The sequence below is a fragment of the Phalacrocorax carbo genome, chromosome 25, assembly GCF_963921805.1.
Source record: "Phalacrocorax carbo chromosome 25, bPhaCar2.1, whole genome shotgun sequence".
Lineage (NCBI taxonomy): Eukaryota > Metazoa > Chordata > Aves > Suliformes > Phalacrocoracidae > Phalacrocorax > Phalacrocorax carbo.
Genome location: NC_087537.1, coordinates 5,521,635 through 5,544,946, shown reverse-complemented (window position 1 = coordinate 5,544,946; position 23,312 = coordinate 5,521,635). Strand labels below are relative to the sequence as shown.

The 23,312-nt window shown below is 54.2% G+C and overlaps 1 protein-coding gene across 1 annotated transcript in view; it reads right to left on the bottom strand.

Moving 5' to 3' along the window:
* Positions 1-23,312, bottom strand: part of SCN4A (sodium voltage-gated channel alpha subunit 4) — a 34,188-nt gene extending 10,876 nt beyond the window's left edge. Inside the window, exons 1-17 of the mRNA XM_064473264.1 lie at positions 23,036-23,312; positions 22,619-22,737; positions 21,568-21,657; positions 20,752-20,880; positions 20,527-20,618; positions 18,519-18,827; positions 16,697-16,760; positions 16,225-16,366; positions 15,154-15,366; positions 13,027-13,182; positions 12,656-12,779; positions 11,676-11,914; positions 9,725-9,898; positions 9,058-9,414; positions 5,516-5,944; positions 1,018-1,147; positions 549-703 (exon numbers count right to left, since the gene is read on the bottom strand). Of these exons, the coding sequence (XP_064329334.1) occupies positions 549-703; positions 1,018-1,147; positions 5,516-5,944; positions 9,058-9,414; positions 9,725-9,898; positions 11,676-11,914; positions 12,656-12,779; positions 13,027-13,182; positions 15,154-15,366; positions 16,225-16,366; positions 16,697-16,760; positions 18,519-18,827; positions 20,527-20,618; positions 20,752-20,880; positions 21,568-21,657; positions 22,619-22,737; positions 23,036-23,299 (3,186 nt within the window). The 5' untranslated portion in view covers positions 23,300-23,312. The remainder of the gene's footprint in view (positions 1-548; positions 704-1,017; positions 1,148-5,515; positions 5,945-9,057; positions 9,415-9,724; positions 9,899-11,675; positions 11,915-12,655; positions 12,780-13,026; positions 13,183-15,153; positions 15,367-16,224; positions 16,367-16,696; positions 16,761-18,518; positions 18,828-20,526; positions 20,619-20,751; positions 20,881-21,567; positions 21,658-22,618; positions 22,738-23,035) is intronic.

Sequence of the window (23,312 nt, the reverse complement as noted above, 5' to 3'; positions counted from 1 at the left end):
CAATTTTTTCATGCAGTTGATTTAAATGGATGCCCAGGTTCTGGGAGGGTGCACCAGTCTGCGGTTGGAAGTGCTGAACAGCAAAATAATAACCATGAATTATTTGTAAAGCACCTTCTGACAGACAGTTATGGAGGCCGGGAAATGAGGAATCATCCACATAAAGCTAAATAGATGATGCAGATAGTTCATGGTTGACGGGAGGGAGGGGAGGCTGTAGGCAGCTGCATGCCCTTGAGCCCATGGACCACAGCCCATGGTGGATGCCGGGGAGGGTCGCACAGGGGTAACTGTACCAATGCAGAGCTCTTGGAGGGCAAGGGGAGGATGTTTAGATCCCCTGGAAGCCTGTACATTGGGCAGACCTGAGCCAAATGGGGTTTAAAATCAAATATCTGCCCACAGCTGTGTTATTTTGCACAGGAGACAACCAGACTACGCCCAGAGCCTCCGGTGCTGCTGCCTGGGCCCTGCCCGTGTTCCTGGGCTCCCACCAAGCTGGGGAGCTGCTGCAGAGCAAATGGGACAGGGCAAAAGGTGGGACCTACCAGCGCCCCGCTGCTGAGGAGGATCATGAAGACGATGAAGGTCTCGAACCAGTCGTGCTCCACAATGCGGAAGCAGGTTTTCCGGATGTTCCACCATACCTTCCCTCTGTCGCTGGTGATGTCCACATAGAGGCAGGGAAACCTTTTCACACAGGCTGGGGATGGGAGAAAGAGCTGTGGGTCACCTCCTGCCCAGGGCGTTTCCACCAGCATGACACTATTTGTGCTTTTATTGTCTTTTCAAACCCTCCCAGGTGGAGGCTGGACCAGGATCCTGCTGGGTTTGAGGGAGCGCACACAAGAGGGGAGCACCACTGGGACCATATCCTTGGTGGTACAGGAGGATTTGGAGTTTGGGCTGAGCCAAGTGACCCTGGGGGTTGTTATCCTTCAAGAATTGGTTGGCAATAGCCCCTCCATACCCACCTTCCCCTCTCCCTGGGGTCCCCTGCCCCGCTTGGTCTCTCACCTTCGGTGAAGCACTCCTCGGGCTCATTGCTGTCCTCAGCCTCTTCCGCCACCTCCTCCTCCACCGGCGGCGGGTGCTTGTAATCCACGGTGCTGCACAGGGATGATGCGTTGTCGCTGGAGAGGGGATTCTGCAAAGGGAGAGGAGGATTCAGGCTGGGCTGCCCTGCAGAAGGGATGCTCCCGGGATGTGGCTGCCTCCAGCCATCTTCCGGCTCCTCCTGTCCCCACCAAGGGAGCCAGCTGGTGGGACACCCTTGCTTGAAGGCTGCTCTGAGTCCCTTTGCTATGAAAACGCAGAGCCCAGAGTGAAGCTGTTGAATTGTCCAGGGCTGATAACCTTGGAGGACCGTTGGTACATGAGCTTGCACGAGCTTTGCTTTTCATCCGGGTTCAGAGGAGAAAAAGGTGTTCTGACCCCAGCCTTCCTCTAAGCATAGCAAGTCTGTCTCCCATCCACTTGTACCATCATCTCAGGCTGATATTATCACCACCTCCCCTCCTCCTCTGCATGCTCCCATCCAAGAAATGCTCCACCAAACACCCTTTGGTACAATTAGACCTACAGAAACCTGGGTGGCCACCATGGCACTTCTTTCAAATCCTGCTGGCTGGGCTCATGCTGAAGAGCTTTTAGGCTGAGGTTCACCCAAGTTCAAAACCTGCATCCCAAACATCTCTCGCAGGCTCCATCCCGCACCACAGCTCAGCTTGGCTGGCTTCCCAGACACCACTCAGCAAGGCCTGGAGGGGCTGATAATGAGAGAAAACCCTGTCAAGTCCCTGGGATTTCTTTTTTTTTTTTTTTTTTTTTTCCCTTTGGCTTTCTGAGGAGACCTGCAATGCTTGAGGAAAGAGAATTCCCCAGACCTGCCTGTCCTACCTGGGAGCAGGTATGATCTTGGGTGGGCATCTCCAATGCAGGATGGCATTGCATGGGGAGGAGATAATCCTCCCCCAAGGTTGCTAGTGACTTTGGTAGTGAATAAAGTAGCTACTCCATCCTCCAACAAGCCAGGGAAGACCCCCTAGGGTAATTTGAGGCACTGCTGTTGCCTGCAGCTTCAGTGGCCACAGCCACATCAGTAGGAGATGACATTGCTTTGGGGGACCCTTACAGCCTGGCTACTGAGTGCTGGGGACGTGCAGGGCACTGCTTGGGGAGCAGGACACAGCAGTAGCAGCAGCATGAGCTGGTGGCTCTGAAGGAGCAGTGGGACCACCCTCCGCCAGGGTTGGGATGGGACAGGAGGGGCAGATGGATCAGGAGACCTCAGCAAGGAGCCAGGCAAGCTATGGCCCCAGGGAAGGACACACAGAGATTATCTGCCTCCAGGAAAAGTCTTGCAAAGACACAAGGTGGGGATAAACCAGCACGGTCACCCCAGAGATCGGGGGAAAGGTGCCCAAGAGGTGCTTGGCAGCCTGGTGTAACCCAGGAACTCTGTGTGCTGGTGCTCAGGGCAGGTCCTGTTGGATGGGATGGGGATAACCACGCTGATCCCGCCCCATGGTCCCCAAACCCCATCTCTGGAGGCTCCTGAGCCCCCACAAGCCTGTGATCAGCAGGTTTGTAGGACAATGTCCATAAAACACCTGGGAGAGCACCTCCAACCTGCCTGGGTGTTTCCACCCAAATCCATGGCTTTCCCCATCCTTGCCAGCACCGGGCATTGACATTCACGTGCTGCACACCCCGACTCAGCCCGTGACCCCCAAAATTCACAGCACTTGGCAATACTCCTGTGATGCCCCACAGCCCAGAGCGTCTGAGGAGACACCACCCTGCCCGGCAGGATGGAAGTCCGAAGCAAAAGCCCCTGGGAAAGGCCCTGAGCCACAGCACTAACTCTTTGCACAGCCACACACCAACACTGCTGTTCCTGTCACCTCCTCGCTGCTTTGTGGTGCAGAAGATAAATCAATCATAAGATGCAAAAGTGCTCAAGGAGAGCAGCCTCACTGCTGCCGTCATCCTGCCGCTACCATTTCACCCTGTAAAATATCTTTGCCTCAGAAGGGAGCTGCTCTGGAAGGGGAAGAGCATTTATCGTCGTTTTCTGAGCAGCCCAGCCAGAGAAAACCCCCCCAGTTTGCAGTTGTCACTGGTGGCCTGTGTCCCTGATGTGAGGTGGTGTTCTGGGCTTTGGCTCCATCTGGAGCTAATTGACGGCATGTGAACACAACAAGCTAGCAGCAGTCTTCCCCAAGGACCAGCTCACGGCTCCCACCAATTAGCACCCAATTCCTATTTACTAGAGAGTGATTTCAAGTGATGACCGCCAGCCCCTTGCCCACCCTGCCTGTTTGGGCAGGGGCCGGTTTGTTAATGTGTTCCCCTGGTTTGCACCTTCGGCAATGTTCAACTGAATTTAGCCACCAAAACCATCAGCGATGACGGAGTAAACTGGTATTTAGTGGCTGAGAGATGCTGTTTGCCCCCAGCACACACCGAGCAGCCAGGGATGGCTCTGAGAACACAAGCTCGGTGCAGGGCGTTGGAGCGGGTGCCACTAGATGTCAGCTGAAGACAGCCCCAAAACGCCGGAGCCGCGCTGGGACACGTCCATAATTGCACACTGAGGTTTCCCCCGTCCGCCAGGAAGCCCATCGTGGTGGCAGGGAACTGAGGGCCGCGGGGACCCCCACAGACCAGGCTGGATGTGTCCCCCCACAGCCGCCGGGCGGCATTAGCTTTGCCTCTGTGCAGCGCGACCGCACGCCCGTGTGCAATGGCATGGCCTGGGTGTACTGAGGATTAGTGCCACCAGACTGGACTTATAGTAGGAAAAATTTGGGGAGGAATGCCAACTCTCAGCCCTCCTGCTGGCAACACTCAGGGGACCAGCAACAGCAACTCCCCTCACCCATTCGCTTCACCAAAATGCTCCAGGCAAGTTTGTCCCTTCTGAGCACAGCGTTAGCAGCACCTTTGCAATGGGTCACAGCCAGCCACAACCTTTCCTGACATCTTCCTCCTGCAGCCCCAACTGCTGAAAACACCCTGTTTTCCCAGCTAAAAAAAATTAATTAAAAATAATCAGAATTGTCCCCTCTTCTTGCACTGTGCCCCAAGCGAAGCCAGGTCCCTGTCACTGCATGGAGCTGCACGGAGCCTGCAGGTGGATGAAGGTGGATGGACCTGGGGTTTTGCGAGTCCTGGTTCATTTTGCAGCCCTTCATTGGGCTCCCTGTGCAATCACAGCCAGGCATTCATCAGCAATGTTGGCACCCAGACTGCTCCACTGCCTTCTGCCCCAGCACAGCCCCCGAGCAGGACTAGCTGGGCCAGAGCTTCCCAGAGGCTCCTCAGCTCCTGGGCAACACGTTTGCCATCAATAGTCATGATAAACCCCTGGGTCAGAGCTGTTATATTATTCATACAAAATCTCTTTTCAGATTGTTGTAGTTACAGAATCTCAGACTGGTGGGGGCTGGCAGGGCCCTCTGGAGCTCACCCCATCCCACCCCTGCTGGAGCAGGCACCCCCAGAGCAGGGGCACAGGGCCGCGTCCAGGTGGGGGGTGAATGTCTCCAGGGAAGGGACCCCACAGCCTCTCTGGGCAGCCTGTGCCCCTGCTCTGGCACCCGCACAGGGAAGGGGTTTGTCCTCATGTTCAGGGGGAACTTCCCGTGTTCCAGCTTGTGCCTGTGGCCCCTTGGCCTGGCGTTGGGCACCGCTGAAAAGAGCCTGGCCCCATCCTCCTGCCACCCTCCATTTAGATATTTATAAGCACTGATGAGATCCCCCCTCAGCCTTCTCTTCTCCAGGCTGAACAGACCCAGGTCTCCCAGCCTTTCCTCACAAGGGAGATGCTCCAGACACTCCAGTTGCCTCTCTCCACCGCAACATCCCCAACTGCCCTGCATATTCCCAGGACCTCAATGCAACCCCACTGCGAGCTGTGATTTCCCACCAGACTATCACCCTCCTTTCTGTGTCCACTTAGGTCTTCCCAAGTTTCTTGTCTCGCATTGCCCAGTTGTGTCCCACGAGCCCTGACAGTCCTCTTCATGCCTCGACACAGCAATGCTGACATCAGCTGTCTCGTCAGCTTTGGATCCAAAATGCATCGCTTCATGTTCACTTGTGCTAAGCTCCTCCATCTGATTTCATACCCTCCCCGATGATGCTGAGGCATTAGCAGTGGATCCAATGTTAGTGCCATCAGCAGATTTCATGGCATCGAATTCCTCTGGAAGATCTTTAACCCCAAAATGAGCGCTTCGACCCTTGCACCAACCCTGTGGTGCAGTGGGCCGCCCTCATGTTAGCAATAACCTCACAACCTGACCCAAAACAGGCCAAACGCCTGCTTGGAGCCCACCCCTCCAGCTTACACTGGGAAATGCCAGGTTGAAAAACCCCGAGTTTGGCTCATGCCACGCACTGTGGAAAAGCTAGAAGTAACCAAACCCAGCATAATTCTTTGGGCAGCACAGCAAGAATGGGTAAGTCCCAGTTTTGGGGTTGAAACCCTTCCACCCACCTTTCTTACCTTGGCATCTTCTGTGTCAGACTGGGTGCTCGTCTCCTCGTAGAGGTCAGACTCCTCCGAGGCAATGGGGACTTGCACCGTCAGGTTGGGGTTGTTAATGAAATTCATGTGGTCCAGTTCATCCATGAAAAAATGCTCTTTGCTAGTGACTCCGTCCAGGTACTCCGACTTGGGCTCCTGGCCAGTGTCCAGGTGGTTTAGCACAGAGTTGTCCCTCTTACTGTGTTCTTGCTCTTCCTCCGGGGCCACCTTCTTCCCCTTCCACAGCCTGCGGAGCAGCATGAGGACAGAGGCCTTTACAAAGTTGATCCCCTTGGTGATCCTGCCAATAGCGATCTGCAAATTGTTCATCTCTCCATCGTCGTCAGATGCCGCCAGGCTATCAGCACTGAAGGAGCTCAGCAGCAAAGCTAAGAACAGGTTCAGCACCTGGAGGGGACAAAAGCAAATGCCAGCGCTGATTTGTGGCACCAACATCGCTCCCCCAGGTTGGAGCAGCAGGGACCAGTCATGGCCATGGAGAAGACCTGTATGTTGACCATGCCATGGGAGTCCCTCCTGTTGCCCAACTCAGGGGACTGTGGAGAAGCCAACCCCTTCTCCCGGAGGACATGGTCCTCCTCCCTCCTGTGTGGGCTGTGATGCCCTCAGTGTCATGCCCGGCTGCTTGGGTCTTGCTGATCCATTTGCAAGTAATGCCAATCATCACTTCAGCCCCTCTCAAACCACCTCCCCTGTGGGTCCATCAGCATATCCCTCCCTTCTCTCTCTGGGAGCTCTTGGCCTGGCTGGTCCCTGTGTGGGACTCCCCAAAGCCTGTGGTTCTCCCCACCACCCATAAGGATGCCACTTAGCTTCATCCCTTCTCTTTGCAGGGAGAAACCTCCTGCTTATTGTCCTCCCTGCTGCAAGTCTTCCTCTCCTCTCTGCTGGCTCTGGTAGGTCAGACACCCAGTGATCTCCTGAGGGTCTCCAAAGTGCTGGAGCCATGTAGGAGCCTGACCCACAGCCGTAACCTCATCCCTTTCTACCAGAGACTGCTCTGCTCTGGGGAGAGTGGCATGTCATCTCAGCACAAGTCAGTTCATGGGATGCAAACACAATGTTCTATATAGCTCTGAGCATGGGCTCTCCCTTCCTTCCCCCAGATCTCTCCTGCTTCCCCATGCCCAAAACGTGACTGGACCCAGCTGCAGCCTCGCCTGGCATGGGTGGGCTCACTGCATGCCAGAAACCCAGAGCAGCTCACGAGAAGGGGAGCAGGACAGGTTCTCTCCAGGGTACGGGAGCATCGGCGGCACACAGACATGCACTTGCTGCGCAGAGTGGCCCATGGGCCAAGCCCACAGCTGTTGATGTTTGTGCCTTTTTATGCCAGCAGCGTATCTGAGAAGGGAATTAGCTGCTATTCAAGGTCACTGCTGTTTTCACATGGCTCATACCATATGACTTAAATCGCATCTTTAAATAAATCCCTACTATCCCACCAGTTTAATACTTACGTTAAGCACAAATTACAGCTAATAGTTGCTGCTGGCTCTGGTTTTTTTGGACAGGAGTCTGTTACCTTGTCACCCGACTGACTTCCTCTCTTTTCCCTTAATAACGCCAAAGGAAATGCTCAAAGTGTCATTAGCAGTAAAGGACGACTGACCGTCGCCTTATTCCTCTGCAGGGGAAGTGGGGAGAAACACACACCTCCCTGCAGCCGGGATGCTCGGGAGGCTGCTCGGGACAGGCTCCAGGCCTCGGAAATACCTGAGATGTGGCCAGGACAGCCTGGCATAGAGGATGAAGAGGGCAGAGATGGCTCTGTAGGTGGTCTTGCACTGTGTTTCTCTACTTAGCTTTAAATGAACCCTGCGCAGCAGCACAGAGCACAGCAGGAGCTGCAAAGCTTGCCCGGAAAGGTGGGATGCAATCTCAGGGAGGGCTATGCCTCTGGGAGGGCTGCCTCAGGCCCCACCAGCTGAAAGTTGTACTGTCTCCAGGGAAGGCTCCTGGAGGGGTAGATGGGCTGTCCTACTCCAAAAACTGCCTCCAGAAGAAGAAAGGTTTCCAGAGCCCCTTTTGGGGAGGGTCTTCAGGGAGCCCCAGCTGCAATTCCCAGTCTCTAACTCCTGCACTCTCTGCAGACTGTTTTGGAGATGCTCCTGCTGCTTTTGGGTGATTTTCAGCCTGATTCAGCATTGCAATTCTAATAAATGAGCTCTCCCTTGAAAGGTAGCGTTACCAACTGTCGCTGACTACTGGGTGATGGGCAGCCTGGGGGGACATCGGGCTGTGCCCCACCACGAGGCGATGCATGCACATCTGCCCAGCATCACCCAGCACAGACCCCAGGACACCCCAGCGTGAGGTCTGCAGCCAGCGCAGCTCTCTGTGCTGCTTATGGGGGCCAGTTCAAAGCCCCAGATACCTCGCATGAGCCAGGGAAGCCAAGCAGTACTCAAATCCCAACTTTCTGCCTCAAAGTAAGACACTCCAAGCTGCCCTACCCCTGACCTGAGCCATGGGGTGGTCTGGGTTTCTCCCCAGGGCTGCTTTCACCCCTCTGGAGAGCTGTGCCAGCCCGGGCCTGGAGCCGTCGTGGGGAGGGAGGCGTCAGCAGCTCCCTGGGCAGATAGTTTTTCAAAGCAAATTCCAAAGGGCTTACACAACCCCGGCAAGTAATAGGAGTGATTCGGCAAGCCGCTGCGCTTCCCTCCCCTGCCTTGCTCCTTAAGAAGGGAGAGCAGGGCCCACAGAGCCTGGAAAACAAGCTTCAAAGCCGCCAGCAAGAGGGTTACCAAGTTTAGAAAGGATTTCACGCTCGCCTGGAACTTGCAGACCTGCAGCCCGGGCAGCAAGCAGCTCGGGTTAGCGGGGAGGGCAACAGGCAGGGAGGGAGGGTGATGGTGACCAGGGTTCACCAGGACCCAGGGGAAGGACCCCCCGTCCTGCGGAGAGGCCATGCATCCCCGGGATGCCACTGGGACCATGGTAAGGGCTGGGGATGCTGGGGATCTGCAAAAGTCTTTCAGGGTGTTCCGCTCCCAGAAGCAGCTGGGAGCAAAGGGCCAGTCGTGGGGTGAGGTGGAGATAACGCTGCCTCCGTCCCTCATCGCAGGAGGGTGGGAAGTGGGGGAGGAAAGCCTGAAAAGCCCTGTAGAGAAGAAGGGGCAGCTTGAAGATGAGCCCTCTTTTGCCCCAGAGTTGCTCCCGCAACTGCCTAAAGCCTGTTGTGAAATTTCCGTGCCTCGGTTTCCCGTTCTGTTCCTGATCTAGTTTCAGCTGAAGGTCTCTCAGAAATTGCTTTTTACCCTGCCTTGCACAGAGGTGGCCACACAGCACATCCTCACCAGATCAACAGGAGGGAGGTCAAGCCCTTTGCCTGTGTGCCTGTACAGCTCCAGCAAGAGCAGCCTGCAGGCATAGCCCTGTAGCTGAGCTGAGCTGGACAGCTGGCCGGTGAGCAAGGGGCAGAGGTGTCCCCATGCCACAACGCTCTCTGACTTGCCCCCCACCTTTCACTGAGGGTCCACCCCAGCTCCGAGACTCACCACGAGGTTCCCGATGACCATGACCATCATGAAGACGATGAGGCACATGGTCTGGCCAGCCACCTCCATGCAGTCCCACATGGTCTCAATCCACTCCCCACAGAGGATGCGGAAGACGATGAGGAAGGAGTGGAAGAAGTCGTTCATGTGCCAGCGGGGCAGCGTGCAGTCGAGGGAGATCTTGCACACACACTCTATGTAGCTCTTCCCAAAGAGCTGCATCCCCACCACAGCGAAGATGAAGACAATGATGGCCAGCACCAGCGTGAGGTTCCCCAGGGCGCCCACTGAGTTGCCGATGATCTTGATGAGCATGTTGAGGGTGGGCCAGGACTTGGCGAGCTTGAAAACCCTCAGCTACGAGGAGCAAGGAGACAAGGCGCTGATTTGCTTAGGGCTTTCATTGCCACAAGGTGTCAGCAAGGCCGAGAAGCTGGGATTAGACCTTCGTGTGACAGTTTTATTAAGGCAGGAGGAATTAAACACTCAAGTGCTTTGCAAAGAGCACAGACTATGACTTTCCTAAATATTTAGCTTGACTGTCAGCGTTATCTTTAACAGGGGACAAGTTAGTGATCGCCATAAAGGAGGTTGAATAAGCAATTCTCCACCCTGGTGGCAATTGCATCCAAAACCCCCCAGCACATCTCGTCCCCACAGTACGTACCAAGCGGAAGGAGCGGAGCACGGAGAGCCCTTGCACATTGGCCAGCCCCAGCTCCACCAGGCTAAGGGTGACGATGATGCTGTCAAAGATATTCCAGCCCTGCTGGAAATACTCGTAGGGGTCCAAAGCAATGAGCTTCAGGACCATCTCCGCCGTGAAGATCCCTGTAAAGACCTGTGGGAAACAGCACCCCATCAGCTTGCTTGAAAGCCAGTGCTCGGCATGGGGTGGGTAGCGCCTCTCATTTTCTGGGGTCTTCTCAAAGTGTTTCATCCCACTGGGTCCAGCCCTGGTTGAGAACGAGCTCCCCAGCTGCTGCTCAGCATGGCTTGTGGAGGCTTGTGGGGACCGATTGCTGCTGGGGAGACTTGGCAAAGGTGCATGTTGGCAGGTGGAAATTAAAAATGAAAGCCTCTTTGGCAAAGGGATGCCCTTCAAATGACTGTTGAATCACAGGGATTCCCAGCACTGGGAACTGGGCTGCTACTGGGATGCCCCTGCCCCTCCCCAAGCCCTGAGAAAGCTGATCTGGCTTTTACACATTACTCTTTTCCTGGGACTACAACAGTGCTGTGCATTATCACATTACTCTGGAGCAGGAAAAGCAACGTGACAATTAGCATCCTTGATGCAATTTCATGACACAGCATGTGCAGAGGGGGCCTGGTGACAAATTCTGCCCTGGATGCGGATTGTGTTGGAATGCACAGGTCCTTGCCTCTACTTTGCAGGGAGATTTCTGCACCGGCACCCCCAGGGGATGCTCCCCGACATGGCCCTTTGCACGCCAGCCCATGAATGTTCCCTTTCCTGCTCCTGCCAGCTGATCCCGGCACTTACAGCCTGGTCATCTGTCTGCCTGCAGCAAGATGGGCAGCAGGCGCTGCTGCTTTCATCTCAGGCACAGGCAGGTGATGTGGGGGAAAACCGTGGCTCAGTGGGAGCTGCTTCTCCTGCTCCCATCCCTACCTGGCCCTACCCCAGCATATCCCCCCGGGCCCCTGCATTGGGGTGGTACCTGCAGCCAGAAACCACCGCTGGCCCGAAGGAAAAGTTGGACCTGTCTTTGCAGCGTGACCGTGCTTCGAGCAACAGCCGATTAATCCCCTTGTATTTCCTGAATGAAACCAGAGACAAAGCAGCTATGTGCTGAGCGTCATCCTGCCCACCCGGGGCTTGGGCGCTGGCATGTGTCACTCCAGTGCCTGCACAGAGAGGCCCTGGCAGGTGCTGGAGCAGGGCAAGGTGGCAGGAGAGGAGGCAGTGAGCTCTCCCATCCCTTAGCCGCATTTCCCAGAGCTACCAGTGGCCTCCTGGACTTGTCCCACCAGCAGATTGCATCAAGCTGAAAGCCATTTACCCTGAGCTCCAAACAGGAGCAGCCACAGCTGGTTGCTAAATACAGGACAGACCAGATTTGCAGTGATTTCACTGGGAAAAGATCTGATTATTATTATTTAATGCTGCTAGCACTGTTGCCTCCTGCTCTGTGGGGACCTGTTTGCTCCCAGCATCTGAACTGGTCCCCACCCCATGGCCACCCAGCATCATGAGGACGCTGTGGTGTCAGCCAGGGCTGGCAGCAGCTCGTGCCTGGCCCTGGGTTGCAATGTAGAAGATAGCTCAGGACAGCTCTGCAAGGGCATGGCCACATTGGCATCACTGAGATGCACCAAGCAAGACAGAAGCTGCAGCAGGAGGGGAGCAGGGGGTGATGGATCCCACCCCCATATCACTTCCCTTGATCTGAGCCATTCTGGAGTCCAACCCACCACAGGGATGCTGTGATCAGATCCCTACAGGAACTTCTCAGCAGCCGGGACATATTTCCAGGCATGCATGCATGCTGTTCGGGTGACACAATGGCAGTAGGGGGATCTGCCCACCAGGGTGAATGGTGTGGCTGCTGTGGCTCTAAGCAGGGAAGGACAGGATGCCCATAGCTGCCTACCAAGTTTCCCACAGTCAGCACGTTCTCAAACTCCTCCGTCATGGGGTAGTGCTCCATGGCCATGAAGACTGTATTGAGCACAATGCAGATGGTGATGCCCAGGTCCACGAAGGGGTCCATCACCACCAGCTTGACAAACTCCTTCAGCTTCAGCCACAGAGGACAGCAGTTCCAGACCAGGAACATGTGGGCAAATTTGTACCACCAGGATGGGCACTTCTGGTGAGCTTCCTCCAGCTCTGAGGGAAGGAAAGAAAGATTGTATCAGTGTAGGCTTATCCTGTCCTCCCCTGCATGGGGCAAGTGCTAACCCACTAGGAGAGACCTGTCCTGAGGTCCTGAACCAGCCCTAGACCATCTATGAGTTTAATATGGGGGCTTAAAGGAAGACCCTTCCCATGCCCAGGCACAATGATGGTGCAGACCTTACCCTCCAAACCAGAGAGGGATGGAAAGGCAGACCAGTCAGGGGACCGTGGGTCCAATCCTGCTCTCGGCACCTGGGCAGGATTTGAGGTGTTCCTGCCACGCTGAGGTTGTGGAGACATCCAAAGGAACTGCTCTAGGGTGGCCAGAGGGTTTGGTGCCCATTCTCGGGGAGGGCAGGGCTGAGAAGCCTGTTATTGCTGAGTCCATGGTACTTCTTGCTGAAGTTGAGACAGCAGCTCTTGAGAAGCCACTCAAGAGCTCCCAGTTGGCTCTGGGGACTGCTGTAACCAATTGCAATTCCATGCGTTTGCAAGAGATATTGTATTATTGCCTCCAGGTGTCATCCTGGTGAGCTGGGATGAAAAGCCTTGCTTGAGAATCACTGCAGTGCACTGACCCCATAGGGGGACCCCAGGTCCAGAGTCATCCCTTGCATACGGCTGGAGATTTAGGACAGCTGCTGTCACTGGTGTGTGCCGAGCACCCCAAGCCCACCAATACGCGACAGTTGGGGTAAACACAGCCCTCACCCCGGCTGGGGAAGGACGTACCTTCCACAGCGTTGGAGATGACACTGATGGCACTCCCCACTCTCTTCTCGAGGCCTGGCCCGTCTTGGTTGCCCACAGTGAGGTGGTTGTGGTCTGATTTCTCCGGCTCATTGGTTGGGTTGAACTAGAAGGAGGCCACAGGGGATGAATGCAGAGCGCTGCAGGATATTTAATACCCTTAAAGATAGGGCAGGCAGAAAAAAGGGTGTGGTCTGGAGAGACCTTGGGGTGCAACATGGGAACTACAGGTGGGCTGCAGAAAGGCTCGTAGGACCCGACCCACAACAAACTGGGCGCAAGCCTGACCCTCCACCTGGGTTTGTTGGGGTTGGCACCCTCAAGGGATGGCAGAAACAGAGCCAAGCACGTACGCCAATCACCGTAGCAGACCGCTCCAGCACGACCTTGGGTACCACCTGCCCGTTGCAGTCCTTTGCCTTGTCCTGGTCACTGTTCACATCCGAGTCGCGCTCCTTCTCGGCCACGCTGCTGCGCAGGGAACCACTGCTGGACTGCCGGTCCTGCAACTGCAGCAACCCACGTCTCCATCACCCGCGTGTCCGCAGCCATCCGGAGCTTCCCGCAATCGCTGCAGGGCACCAGGCGAAGGAGGGGGGTGAACCGAGCCCCGGGGCCTGGGCAGGACTTTGTGACTCCAACACCTGCTGCTGCAGGACTTGGGCAGCAAACTCAGGTCCCCATGAGCCACAATGAGGGACAACAATTTGCAGTAGCTAAACAGAAGTTGCAAGCCTTTCCTTTTCACTTGCACACCCCACCGTACTAAGCTCTGCCCAGCAGTATCAGATCTGCTCAGATTTGGTCAGGGTGAATAATTCATAATGACAAAACTATGCAAACCTTCTAATTTCTGTCTTGCAGGAAGCTTTAATCTTTGAAACATGCTTTCAACCCAAAGAGGAAAGAAGCAAAATCTTCAAGGCTCTTGCTGAAATGCAATGTCCAAGACTTTTGGACTTGCACTGAATTTGTGAATGTTTGGGTCAAAATTTAAGATTTTTTTCCAAATGCTGTTTTCTTAGGTTTTCATTTGCACATGCAATAATTTATTTTTTTCTTTCTTTTGTTTCTGACAGTGGTATTAATATTTGAAGTTTACACACCCTCTGGTAACAGATGCCACGGTGGGGTGGGACCCTCTCTGTTCCCACTGCACATTGCTGAGATGCAGCACGGTTTCCACGCTTGGCCACTGGATATTAAACGATCTGAGCACCCATTTCTTGTAGGTGCTTTGCCCTCACTCTCAGCCTTATTCCCTCTGTCTTCTCTATTTCTCTAGGTATCAATAAAGAAGTATCATCCCTTAATAAAGCCTTTGGGCAACTCACTGGTTAATTTGCTCAGGGAACTGGCCACGGCACCAGCTCTGTGCCCAGCCCTGGAGTCCCCATCCCTTGGGCAGGGCTTGCTTAGACCCATCCTGGAAACACCAGCAGCCAGATAAAGCAAGCCACTTCCCCGGAGGATGTTGTGGCTCAGCACAGATAAGCAATGAGAGATAGAGGCTCTAGAAAGAGGAAAACGCTGGTTTGTGTCTCTCTCTCTATGTGAGGAAGCTGGTCTTCTGCCCAGACTAACAGATTTGCAGGGATGTTTCCCGTGGGTGTTGCTGACACTGGCCAAAATGATGACTAGAGATGGAAAATGTCTGGGCTGCAGTATCGGACATCACAGAAGCTTTTGCCCACATTTTTTATAGGTATATTGTGCTGAAAAGAGGCTCCCAAGGACTGGAAAGGGGCAAGGTAACACCTCAGGACTGCAGTGGGTGGAAATCAGGCAGCTTAGAGATGCCAACTCAGAGAAATATCAGTGCAGACTCTCTGCAGCACCAGGTGTGCATATCTGCTCATGTATGGGGTACAGCAGTGGGGCCAGACGCTGAGATCTGTGCCTCAGCTCCTGAAAGGACACCCAGACCTCCCCGGGCGAGACGCAGGGTCTCTCGAGCCCTCTCTGCTGTTTCCAGTCTTGGCCAAAAGCAAATTGTTTCCTAATGCATTTAGCTTTGCTGCAACTGCCCAATCTTCCCCGAGTGCTTCTTCTGTACTCTGATCATAATGTGCCTGTGCAGGCTCTCCGCCAGCCTTCCTGCTCTTGATGGGCTGCAGGAAGAGATACTGTCAGTTCTGGTGCCTTTTATGCCTTGTTTCTCACCTCCTGCTTTCAAGCAATACCGTACCTCTGTGCTGCACCTCTCTGCTGCCTCCCAGTGCTCCCTGTGCTGGATTTTGGGTGTGGAAATTAAATCTTTTCAGCCTTTCCCGCCCCCCCCAATCCACGATAGTATTTCAACTTTTTGATTCAGCTGTGATCCCCAAAATAGTTAATCAATTATTATCTCTGCTTACTATGGACCAAATGGGGCTTATTCTTGGATTTTACATAGAGGCACCACCACATTTGTCGCTGCCTGCCCTTTTCTCCCCCCATTCCTAAGGTCCCTCATTTTGGCCTCTACACTTCCCACCAACCATCTTCTCTTGCTCCTCTTGATGCTTCTTCAACTGCTCCATGAGCTGCTGAAATTCCTCCTCCTTCTGCTGCTCCTCCAGCATCGTGGCGTCGTTTTGTTCTGCATAAGCCATGGCCACCACTGCGAGGATGAGGTTGATGAGGTAGAAGGAGCCAAGAAATATAACTACCACGAAGAAGATCATGTACGTTTTCCCTGCTGCACGCAGTGTCTGTGGAAAGAGGAGGCACGGGCTGTCACAGCACCTCGGCATGATACCGGTTTGGAGATGCTTCCAACAAAAGGTCTTGTACCAGGGCACCCCCCCATTTGTGGTAGGAGTACAATATTTTGCTCCCATCTTCCCCAAGGGCTGGTCATTGCCCAGTTGACCTTCCTGCAGTCCATGGCACGGGGTTAGGACTTGTGTGAAACAGCCAGGAGCAAACCCAGCCATGCTGCTCTGTGCTATCTGGTAGCCCAAGGGCTGCAAGCACGTGTGGAGGCAGGACCAATATTTCCTCAGAGACTCACTTTGCCCTGACAGGGGCTGATGTCTCTCACCCCCCATCTTCTCAGGTCTCAACCCTTGGGCCAAGAGTGGTCCTTTTCTAACTCTGGATCTGGGCATAATAATTTCCAGAGGACACAGGTAGACTTCAGACATTGGCTTGCTTTTTTCTGAACAGTCTCTGGACCCAGGGTCAGCTGGGATTTTATGGTCTCTTCAACTCCTCCCTGGAGGATGACTCAATGCAGGGGACAAGTGACCTAGACGTAGCTTTTCCCCCTTACCCTCTTCCCTTAGTTCAAGCTAGAGATGTAGTAGATACTCTTATAAATCTCTGATTTCCATGATACAGCTGACAGCACTGCTGAAGCACACCTGGGATTTGCCCTGGAAAATACACTGCACTGCTCAGGTTGGGAAACTGGATCGAATCTTGCCCTGTCTGTGATAATCCTGGTTAGACCCATAAACCACCGGACAAGGTCCCACAAGTTTCCCGTCAAGTGACTTTTGACCTGTCCTAGACCAGGGACGGACATTGTAACGAGAGGAGCACAAGGACAAAAACTTGGTGCCTACCAGCTGGAAGAGGTTCTCCCAGAAGTCCTGCGTCATGAGGCGGAAGAGGGCCAGGAAAGCCCAGCTGAAGGTGTCGTAGCTGGTGTAGCCGTAGTTCGGATTCCTCCCTGCCTTCATGCACTGGTACCCTTCAGGGCACTTCCTACCAGAGGAGCCGCGGGGGCAGCCGGCATGAGCCCCCAGCGCTGCCCCTCCTGCACCCGCCGCGAAACGCCCCATCCCTGGAGGTGCTGAGATGCTTCAGCAGACACCCCCCCTCCCCCAGGCTGATACAGCTGGGATGCCCGGACCATTACTCCCTCCAAGCTGATACAGCTGGGATTCCCAGACCATTCACCTGCAAAACCACATCCCCAGCCCCGGTCCTGTCCCATCCCAAGCATTAGTGGTGCCACAGGCTGCACTGGCTGCCTCATCCCCTCCCGGGGAGCCAGAGGGCACCTCAGCCACCACCACCGTGAGCTGCACTCACCCAGCATCGCTGCTGTTCCCGCAGAGCAGGGCGTCAAGCGCTCCCTCCAGAAAGTAGAAATTGGCTTTGCAGTTGGGGAAAGAGCAAGACAAAAAAAAACCAAACAACCAAAACCAAACAATAAACGTTGATTTTAAAAATCTTGGCAGCTCCTTGCTGTCAGGGAAATCCCCCAAATCCCAGCATTGGGCACTGGGCTATCTCCTCTCTGCTGACTTTGCTATTTGCATTGAAATACTTGGCACTAGCTCAGAGAGCCCAGGGCATTGTTTTGCCGACCCAACTAGGTGGCTCCCAAGCCCATAAAGTGTTCTGGAAACAGTCAGGTTGGCCAGGGTCAGGGCTCCTGGGAAGGTGGGTTAACACGTGGTCAATGGACCGGGGCTGGTCTGTTTTTCTGGGAAAACGTACAAAATAGCAGGGCATTCCCAGGAGTACTGAGCATGGGGGAATGGCTGGGGTCCCAAAAAAGCCTGGGGAAACGGTCTGCTGTTGCCTTCCTCCTGCTGCTCCCATCCCAACCAGCCCTACCTGGTGGGGAAACCCACCCTTCTGACAGACCAGGGGCCCTTAAAGCTCCTCCTTACAGCCTGAGCACAGACCCAGAGCCACAGGAGCTGCCATGCAGTGCCACCACAGGCCACCTGCCCCCAGAGACACATAGATGAGCACCTGGAGACACCTACCCCAGGACATGGCAGAGGGCAGCTGGACCCTATCCTGGGCATCACAGGAATTTCTGGAGCTTCCTCAAAGCATCCCTGGCTCTGCCTGGCTTCTCGCCACCAGGCTTTTATTTAACCGACATGGGCTCATCGAGGAGATGTCCCACTTGTGAAACTCCAGGCGATATGTTTTTGGCCTGGCCCCAACAGCTGTTAACCTGAACGCATGGCTGCAGGGTGCTGTTGCTATTTGCACTGCACTCATTAGATCCTATATATTGAATTTGCACCCCTACCAAGAAGCCTTCCTGTAATTAATGCCAGAGCTACTTGTAAAGTTGGGCAAAGCAGCTCAGCCGAGATGTAACCCGACCTTCTGCTGAGCTCTGCCGAGTGCCATAAATGAGATGTGAAGCATCCCTGTGGAGCGCTCCACCACCATGCAGCTCTTCCAGGCAGATTTCCTGAGATTTTTACATTTTCATGGAGTTTAAAAACCCAAAACCAAAGAACAAACAAAAAACCCACCACACTTTTTTGGGGCCAAACTTGTTTCAAAGAGGTGGTAGGAAATAACCTTGGAGACCTGTCTGAGGGTCTGTGCTTGATCCCACCTCTCCCTCCTTCCCCTCCTGTTTGCTGTCACAGTGTTGCAGGCTTGCATGCAATGCTTACTGGATGTAGTGGTACTTGGGGAAGGACCCAGCTATGATGCAGCAGTGAAAGTGGGTGAGAAATGTCATTCCAGCATCCTTCCCTCTGGTTTTCCACCCAAAGTCCCATCTGCTCCTGGAGGGTTTGATCTCCCTGCCGAGACCAGCCAGATGGAGCAGCTGTTCACCAGCACCCACCCCAACTGGGAGCTCCTACCCTCACTAGCAAGTAGGAGAGAGATGGAGACACTGGTTTGTCCAGGTCTTCCCATGGTGAAACCTTTCTGGTGGAGTTTAGCTTGCCCAGGTGGACTGCATTTTCCCTGGCAAGGAGGATTTGATGCCATCTGTCCGTCCTGCGAGTATGCACAACCCCTGCCTCACCCACCGGCAAAGCGTCTCGGTCTGACTTGGAGGGAAGGAAATGGAACCGGCAAGGGGCAGGAAACCGAGGAGCATGTCAGAGCGATGGGTCAATGGAGGAGGGGATGCACGAGTGTTTACCTTCATCATTGATGTAGGCCTCGAAATCAAAGGTGCTGTTGCTGGTGAAGTTGGTGGTGAAGTTGCTGGCAATGTCATCAGTGAAGTTGCCGTAGAGCGTTGCATTGGCCAACATGTCGTTGTCCAGCCCCAAGTCCCCCAGCAGGGTGTCGTTGAGGGGGGGCCACCGCACGCACTTCTGCCGGAGGTTCCCCATGAAGAGCTGGAGACCAATTAGGGCGAATACGCTCAGGCAGAAGACGGTGAGGATCATGACATCCGAGAGCTTCTTCACTGACTGGATCAGAGCCCCAACGATCGTCTTCAGCCCTAGGGGGGAGGCGCCACTACTGAGCTAATGGCTCGTTTGCTAATTGTGGAGAACGTGCTATGGCGTTCCCAAAAGGTGCTGGAGCTGGTGGGGACATATGGTATCACCAAGTTCACCCCGTGTGCTCAGACCCCCAGCTCTGTGCCCCATGTTGCTTCCCAGCTGCCCCTCTGTCCCCACACGTTGCTGGGCAGCATAAACCCTTCCCCCCAAACTGTCACCCTTGGACGAGCACCAGCCAAGCCTCCCCAAGCCAACCTTAACCTGGGTATCACAAGACAAAGCCCATCCCAGCCTGGCAGCCATCAATTCCTTTTGGCTTTATGTTTTCTCCAGATGCCACAATCTGGCCTTTTTTGGCCCAAACCACTGGCATAGACCACTTTGCTGTGGCACATGGAAAACCTATTTGCCAGCCCAGCTGGAAGATGCTGAGCATTGCTTTCAGAAAAACCTCCGTGGTCCAATGCCCTCACGCTCTGCTGTCCCGTGGGTGGTTGGGAGCCCAGTTGGACCCTTCAGCCTGATCCCTTCAAGCTGGAGAAACCCCAGTGCGTCCAAGGGAAGGTGACGAAGCGACATCTGCATTAAGCATCGGGATTAACTTTTCTCTCCCCTAGCATCACCATTTCCTCTGCAGAGGAGGCTCATTCACAGATCCTCAGTGTGCTTTTGACACGGAGGATGTCATTCCCGTCACCCAAGGTCTACATGGATGATGGGTGATGCCGGGACATCCTGACGTTGATCTTAAAAGCAGCTCTGAGCACAGAGCTTTCTCATGCAGAGGCAATTCTCCAGAGACCCATGATTTTTAGCCCTGTCATCATGCCAGTTCCCCATCTCCCCAGACTGTTTAGGTAAAACCCTGCTCTTCAAAGGCTTGTCTATGTTGGGAAACTGCTGAGGACAGCCGCTCTAAACCAGCTTATTTTTGCAACTGCTATTTCTGCGGAACCTCTTGGGGGGATGTCATTCCAGAAAGAAGCAGCAGCTTACGATTTGCTAAATGCAGTTTTTAGCCTGTTTGATGGAGGCAAAAAATGTTCAGATATGAACCGTAAAGATCTGGAAACTGCCCGGACACACAAATTTATTCACCACAAGAAATTACCACTTTCAGTTCAATCTCATGCTTCTTCAAGGGGTCTGACATATCAGTTCTGTGAGCTTGCACTAGGTGGTCCAAAGGAGGGTATTGATATGGCACCAAATTTAGGGAACAGCCACCACAGGCTGGATGTTTGGGGCAATGTTAAACACTGACCACGTGGCTCTTGCAGTAATACCTATTAAATATCTCAGCCTAGCAGCAGAGCAGTCAGCAGTGGGACAAAACTGAGTTTATGGCTCCAAGGACAGCGCAAAGCGTATTGGTTAACTGAGCCCATAACACAACATGAGCAAAAGCCCACTTAAGACATCTCCAAGGAGCCCTAAAAACAGCATGTCTGGCTCATCAGGGACTTTCCCTGGGAAAACAACCAAGTGAGTGCAGCTAATTTCAAGATGTAAAATCAGCAGGACCTGACCTAAAGGCTGAATTATATGGAAAATTATTTGTAAGTATCAAATACCTTATTTCTTCTGTTTTCTCTCAGAGTCCTCAAAAGAAGAATGAATTGCTGTCAACTGTGGGAAAACCTGAGCTCAAGGAAGGGGTTGGTATGGAGAGGAGACCCCTTCTTTAAGTCCCACCTGGTATCACAGTGATGGTTTTCAAGGCACGGAGGACACGGAAGGTTCTGAGAGCAGAAATGTTCCCCAGGTCCACAAACTCGGTAATGTAGCTGCAGGACAGGAGAGGAAAGGGCTTCAGGGGCTCTGCCAGGCACCCACCCTGGTGTTTCTCAGTCCTCCTCCCCGGGGTCTCCCCGGGCTTGCAGGTCCCCTCCTGGCCTCTCCCCATCCCACCAGACTCACGCCATGGAGATGACCATGAAGTCCAGCCAATTCCACGGGTCACGCAGGAATGTGAAATTGTCGATGCAGAAGCCTCTCGACAGTATCTTGATGAGGGACTCGAAGGTGTATATCCCAGTGAAGGTGTATCTGAAATGGGAACTGTGACTCAGGGGATGCTCACCTGGGTCCAAGGGCCATCTCAGGATGAGGTTTTGTCCACCCCTGCCAGCGGGACCATCTTGGGGAGCTGAATTTGGGGGCTCACAGTCATGGGCTGCTGGGTTGTTGGGGTGCTTTGGCACTGGGGAGGTTTTCACCTCACCTCATAAGGCAAGTTGGGACATCTTGAGGTGCTAATCCCTTTGGTGACTATTCTGCAACAACTCTGATCCCTGCTGATGTCCCACCACCACCACGCTCTAAAACTCTGCTGAGACCTGATTGTGCAGAACCACAGCAGAAAATGTTGGATATTCCCCTTCTCACCTGGGGCTGGTTGTCCATCCTCCTTGGACTGGTGGATCTGCTCAGCCTCTCCAGACTATCACTGCTGTCCTGACACAACCTGCTCTGCAGTGGTCTCCTGTCACAGGGACCCCACCAGATTTTGGGCAGCTCTGAAACACTCCCACTCTTTGCAATGCCTAATGCAGAGCATGGACATCCCTTCTGAGATCAAGAGGACCACCAGCATCTCCCAATGACGCCTCTCCTCCTCTGAAGCGTGCCTGGATCCCAACACCCATCTCTCAGCCTTGATCCTGTCCCTCCTGAGGATGGCCAGGCTGGGATGGTCCCCATGACTGTGGGAGGTTGCGGGAGGCAGGGACTTACTCTACGTTCTTGGACCACGCCGGGGGGTTGCTCAACGTCATAAATACGCAGTTGGTTAAAATCGTGATCATGATGAACATGCTGAATAATTTAAAACCTGGTCAAGGAGAACTGCTTTTGCTGTTGCCTAGAATCACCCCTTCTTGGGGTTATGAAGCCAAGTACCCCTACTCCTCTTGTCCTGGCTCCAGCCTTGGTCCCGCTCCCTGACCTGCTCCTCCTGCAGCTCTCTGCTGACTCAGTCCTGTGCTCACACCTTAGTCCCCAACTCCCATACACAGTCCTGGCCCCTGCCCTCCCTTTCTGCTCCCCTCCCCATCTCCCTGGTGCTCGGTCTGCCTCCCTTCTTGTCCCCCATGCTCCTTTCTCTCCATCACCCCAGCATACAGCTTTCCCCACTTGTCTGATCCCTCTGCCACAAACACCCCCTCTTTTTCCTCCTACCTCCTGGCCACCAACCCCTGCTGCCACCAGAACCCTGCTGGAATCACTTCCCACCCATCCTAGTGCCCCTCTTGCTCTTGGGGTCCTTTCCCGTCTTTCCATCTCTGCTTGTCTCACACCAAAAGCCCCAGCACTGCCCAAGTTGCCTCCTTCCCTGTACGCCAATGTCCTGGTTCCTCTGCCGTCCCCCTCCCAAAGCATCCTTTGAGTTCCCCAGTTCACCCACTTCCCAGATCAGGATCCCCTGACCTGTAAACATTTTCCTTCCTTTCCAAGTCTCTCCGTACCTCAGAGACCTTGAACCTCTTCCTAGGAAGCTCCACCACTTAAGTAAGTTTCTACCTTTTTCCAACCAAACTGATTCCTCCCTTCTCCAACTAAGACTGAGCTCTTGGTGCCACCAAGGTGCCCAAAGCCACCTTGGGAAGGGAATCAAAGCACTAGGATGGCTGGGCAGTGGCTCCTGGCTGTGGTGGAGGCCAGCCCAGGAGATTTTCTCACCACACCATCATGAAACACTTCTCCCAGCCCTCTACCAGGGCTGTCTGTGCTCTGAGCTTCAGGGTTTGACCTGGAAATGGGTGAGCATCACAGAGGGCAAGGATATGAATGCACAAGCACTTTGATGGCTCCTCTACGAATGGGGTGGAAGGGCCCTAGCAGGTAGAGGGCAGGGGTCGCCGAGAAGCGGAAGATGGACTTCCCTTTGTTGAGCACTATGAATGTCTGTGGAGAAAAGAGAGGAGGGAGATGGGTTAACCCTTCTGCATACCCCCAAAACATCAAGTGCTGCCATTAAAGGCGAGACCTCTATGCGTGCTTTGGCTCTCCAAATGCTTGGGACTTTGCCAAGGAACGGATACTCTGCACTGGAGGAAAAGCAAACACAGCAGTCTGGGGCCAAGATGGGCTCAGACGAGACCCTGGGGCATAGTGAAAAGAAGAGGAGGTCTGTGCTTTGGTCTTTTTCTTGGGACTTCTATCTAATGCCAAGTCTACCCATGGGCTAAGTTCTGCCCCTCACCTTCTTATCCTTATAGAAAGGGTCCAGGTCCTCCAGGGGGGTTGCGATGAGCTCCAGCGGTGGGTCACCATAGATGAGAGGCAGGTTCTTGCCAGCTTCCAGGTCACTGCTGGGCTTGATCTCCTCTTCCTCAGGCAGCTCCACTTGCTGCCGCTTTACCTTGAGCGCCTCTGCCTCGGCGATGCGCTGCTCGATGGCAGCCAGCGAGGCGGGGGTGAAGGGGCGGAGGTTCTCGGGGCCCGGGATGTGCGGCAGGCCGGCCATCCTCTCATTCTGC